The sequence below is a fragment of the Centruroides sculpturatus genome, unplaced genomic scaffold (assembly GCF_000671375.1).
Source record: "Centruroides sculpturatus isolate CEXI.00-Female unplaced genomic scaffold, Cexi_2.0 scaffold914, whole genome shotgun sequence".
NCBI classification, from domain to species: domain Eukaryota; kingdom Metazoa; phylum Arthropoda; class Arachnida; order Scorpiones; family Buthidae; genus Centruroides; species Centruroides sculpturatus.
Window position 1 is genome coordinate 306,123 of NW_019385339.1, and position 5,096 is coordinate 311,218.

A 5,096-nucleotide genomic window follows, 5' to 3' on the forward strand; every position below is an offset into this window, starting at 1 on the left:
CCGCATCGTTGCTTTCCAGTAGGTGAGATCGTGGTCAAACACTTGCCTGGTTTAATGTAAAAAAAACACAAAAAATAGGTATATTTATTTTTTTGAAGAAAATAAAACATAACCGAGAATCATTTATTTAATAACCGAGAAACATATTTATTAGACAATTTAAAAATATTTAAAAGTGAGACATCTGACTTTGTTTTACAGAACTAACAAGTAAGTGCATCAAAATTGATCTGGACTGATGTAGTCGCTACACGCAAACAGTTTTCCAAATGAACATCAGTAATTCGTGTTCTCACTTGTGATTTGATGTACTTCATACGACTAAAAAGTTGTTCACACGCATAAGTGTTTCCAAATAGCGAAACCATTGACAGAGCATGTTTGTAAAACGGAAGATATTTATCCTTGTCCAAATACGTTTCATAGAACTCTTCCAAACCTTCTTAACTGTTCTAATGTTCATTTGGTGATATGTACAATAAAGTTAACATTTATGTTCATTTGACCTAGCTCCGCGGGCCGCAACACGACTCCCAGCGAGCCGCATGCGGCCCGCGGGCCTCATGTTGGCCACCCCTGCTCTAGGCTATATCGCCTCGTGGTAAAGTGTGACGTAATAGTCATGTAATAATAATTACCTTATGGTGGTCGTTACGCGGGGAATAATGCCTTCCAAAAGATCTTTTTAAAAGTAACTGGCCAATATTTAGAAGTTATAAAAGTAACTGACCACTATTTAGAAGTTAGAAACGTGGAGAAAACCCGGAAAACTCCAAGTAGCCAGCCCTTCCGGGCGAGGCTCAAACCCATAACCAAACTTCAGTAGTTCAGAAAATGGAACCACTTGATCACTGGTGGACCCAACGTATTACGCATCAGTTTAATAAATATTAAAGTTCCCGACTAAATAGTTATTCGGCGTGTGTGATTCATCAGATTCACGTTACAATACACGTTTTGTTTTATAATTATGTATATGGAATCATTTCTAGAAATGGCCATTAAATAACCATCTCTCCCGATATTACAGTATNTATAAATGCCAAGCAATAATTTTATATAATTAAACAATATAGACAATATTTTCTAGATTAGAACGCACTGCCGTTGAAGACTATACATTAAGGAATACAGGAATTACAATAAAAAAAGGCACTGTTGTAATAATTCCTGTTTACTCTCTTAATCACGATGCCAATTACTTTCCTGATCCGGACAAATTTGATCCCGAAAGGTAAATAAAACTTACTCATCAAAAATGGATTGTGAATTTCTGAAATCTTAGAATATTTTTGAGATCTCGTGTATATCATGTATGGAAAAAATAAACATTTAACATTAATATGGAAGTAACTTCTTATGCTGGATTTGCAGTGGTAGTTTCTCCATCGATATGCAAGAAGTCATGATCAATTGGATTGCGACTTCTCACCTATATATCGCGAGTTCTCAAAAACTCCTCATAACGCCTAGTGGCTACGAACCTTCTCCATATATGTGTTATATATTTTTGAAGCATCCTGTATATAAAACATAAAATTATTTAACGTCTTATTTTAAACCGTATATATGCTTAAATGTTTTATGCAATCCATTAATTCATTTTATAGATAAATCAATTTAATGTTACTCAGTTCTTTAAACATCATCACTAAAATTTTATAATACTTTAATATTCCTGTAAATTCTGTTCGACTGAAAATTTTCAGTTTTGAAATTATGAAATACTGTATTGAATATTTTTCATATGTTATTCAGTTCTCACTGTTCATTATTAATATCTGTATCTATAACTATAAAATTTCCTCTAAAGATATTGATACGGGGACCACAAAAATGTTTACAATCGCCCGAATCACATACTTAACTTTGTTTCCTTCGTCTCTCAATTCAATGCCATATAGCCTATATTTAATGAATACGTTTATAATTAAGTAATATAACTATTTAAAAAGAACGATAGTTAAAAATGCTTGTGTTTTATAGATTTTTATCTAAGAAGAGCAGCATTATTCCTTTTACAAATTTACCATTTGGATATGGGCCCAGAAGCTGTATAGGAATGAGGTTCTCAGTTATGGAGATCAAAATGGGTCTAGTTAGAATGTTACAAAATATTAGATTTAAATTGGGAAAAAACGAAACAGTAAGCAATTTCTTTTACAATTTTTTAAACGTGTCATTATATATAAAAATGAATAATTTAAATTAATTTTTATAGGCAATACCCGATTTCGATGAAGCACGAGGTCTTAATAGAGCAAAGAGTACTTTCTTGAAAATTGAACTTAGAAAATAGCATTATACGCAATTATTTTTTAATATATAATTTGAAACTAATTATAAATAATTTTTTAATAATGTAATAGTATTAAGCTAATGCAGACTAAACTAATAAAAATGAATAAATAAAAGCAAGTGGCATTCAAATTAGTAGTCTAAGGATCGTTGTGGCATTCTACAAAACACCTACGCTCGAAAAAATTAGAACTCATCCATAATGAGGTCGGCGAACACAAAAGTACGGATCTATCCCTATTATAAAAACAATTTAAGATTCAAATTAATTTACAGCTGGATTTCAAATGTAAATAATTTAAATAACGCCTGTCTTATAAAATTGTAACTTTCAAGTTTGAAAAATTATGATTTACAGGTGTAGTAATCACCATTATCCACTGGGATACGATTCAAGACTTCCAGGAAATACCTGACACTGCGGATAGTACCGAACCCTATGTTCTTCTCCATACGTATGTACCAACGATAATGTATAATTAATAAATTAGGCACAGTTATATCAATCTATTTTTACAAAATTGATGTTAATATGACATATGGGTTTTTCTTTCGTTCTTAAGTCGAGAATTTTCATCTTTTCAAGGAAGAATTTTGTAGTTTCTATTTGGCATATTCGAATAGCCACTATCATTACTATTTTGTTTTAAGAACATTGTTAAGTAAAATAAGCGTTATTTAAATATCAATACAAGCATTCCGCGATAGTTGATCTGTTAACCGAGATAAATACTAAGTAACTGATAGGCGGGTAGTATAAACTTCATGGTTACGCTGAATAAAAACGATTCTCGGGAGAAATCGGGAGCCACAAGATTTCAATATGTTGTTCAGAATGGCACCAAACTTAAAACTTTTAAGTAATTTATTTGTAGAATTTCCAGTTTAATATTTTAGGATTGCGGTTGATCTCAGGTTACTGAAATCTCAAGTAAGGAGAGGCCTATTATGTTGAAATACAAAAGTTCCTAGCAAAACATTATTGTCCAATTACCATAAAAATAGACATATATTTAGGAGAGCCTAGATATGTAAATGATTACAGTTATGATCCGATTGCACTCAATATGTCACCAGAGTGCCTTTTAAGGCAACGATGGCAAAGAAAGCAATAAAAAGACGAAGGAGAAAGACAGAACATATTATAGCAAAATCAAGCAATGGCACTAAATATATGTCAATGATGGACTTGACGCTGACTAGACCAACTTTAGGGTTGAGAAGAGAAAAACAAAGTGAAAATTGTAGCGTTTCATGTCAAATTTTCAGTAAGAAATTTGGACATTGGTTAACTATTACAGATTTACAAGTTCTGTACATATTTTTGTCTTTTTGTATTCTATAATCCACTTGCGAGATAATTAAATAAAAATTTTTAATATAATTCTTTGACTCTAAGCTTTGCCCCAATGAAAAATTTTCATGGTCTCAGCACTCGGTGTGGAACTGTTCCTACTACTTCCGAGTCCAGGTCGGTTCCGACTCGGAACTACCTACCTGTAGAATATAGAATTATTATAAAAAGCTCGGTATTCTATTGATGACTGACACATATAGTGGGACAGGCACCAAGCAGTGAAAGACTGAACCCGACATATCTATTCAAAAGTCAAATCTAAAAAGGCAGGCTAGTGCTTCATTGGCTTCTTTTTTTAAACTCTTTCTATCCTGGGAGCAAAAAGAAGGCCTGTCAAGCCCATCATGGCTTTATCCAAACCAACAATGGAGCAGCGGGAATGATATTACTTGTCGTTTAGATGTGAGTAAACTTCTAAGTCATGATTTTCTATTATCTCAGCAATAGAATATTTGCTTTCGTACCATATCAATAAAATTAAATGGAAATTGGAACTGTTTCATTTTCCTTCTAGGTTTCGAGTAGTCATGTTGCATAACGACACGAATTAGAACCGAAAACCGGATAAATGCTCTCAGTTGTCCCTTTCCCTCAATTTATATTTAATACGTCTGGGTGGAGAGCATCTAGGCAAGAAAACCAATGATGTTCAATATAAAACAAGCTATATTATTGGTTTCTTATGCAGCCGTATTAAAGCAAGTGGCCAAGTAAGCAAATCAACGAGCGCTTGTCTTGTCTTGGGTTGTATCGGCTAGCTGGACATGAGCCTCTAGGCCAGGGGTGGCCAACCTTTTTAGCAGGCGGGCAAAATTTCAGAAATAATATTTCCTGCCGGGCCACGCACCTAATCTTTTTTTAAATTAAAGTAAACAAGCAAGCGTGCTACAGCTTCAACCGCATCGTTGCTTTCCAGTAGGTGAGATCGTGGTCAAACACTTGCCTGGTTTAATGTAAAAAAAAACACAAAAAATAGGTATATTTATTTTTTTGAAAAAAATAAAACAAAACCGAGAATCATTTATTTAATAACCGAGAAACATATTTATTAGACAATTTAAAAATATTTAAAAGTGAGACATCTGACTTTGTTTTACAGAACTAACAAGTAAGTGCATCAAAATTGATCTGGACTGATGTAGTCGCTACACGCAAACAGTTTTCCAAATGAACATCAGTAATTCGTGTTCTCACTTGTGATTTGATGTACTTCATACGACTAAAAAGTTGTTCACACGCATAAGTGTTTCCAAATAGCGAAACCATTGACAGAGCATGTTTGTAAAACGCAAGATATTTATCCTTGTCCAAATACGTTTCATAGAACTCTTCCAAACCTTCTTAACTCTTCTAATGTTCATTTGGTGATATGTACAATAAAGTTAACATTTATGTTCATTTGACCTAGCTCCGCGGGCCGCAACACGACTCCCGGCGGGCC

At 33.4% G+C, this 5,096-nt stretch overlaps 1 protein-coding gene across 1 annotated transcript; it reads left to right on the forward strand.

Moving 5' to 3' along the window:
- The first annotated feature begins 834 nt into the window (after positions 1-834).
- LOC111637846 (cytochrome P450 3A5-like) lies at positions 835-2,552 on the forward strand. Its single transcript, XM_023383427.1, has 4 exons — positions 835-878; positions 1,091-1,234; positions 1,987-2,146; positions 2,222-2,552. The coding sequence occupies exons 1-4, from the start codon at positions 835-837 to the stop codon at positions 2,297-2,299; spliced, it is 426 nt and encodes a 141-aa protein (XP_023239195.1). The 3' UTR covers positions 2,300-2,552.
- The last annotated feature ends 2,544 nt before the right edge of the window (positions 2,553-5,096 follow it).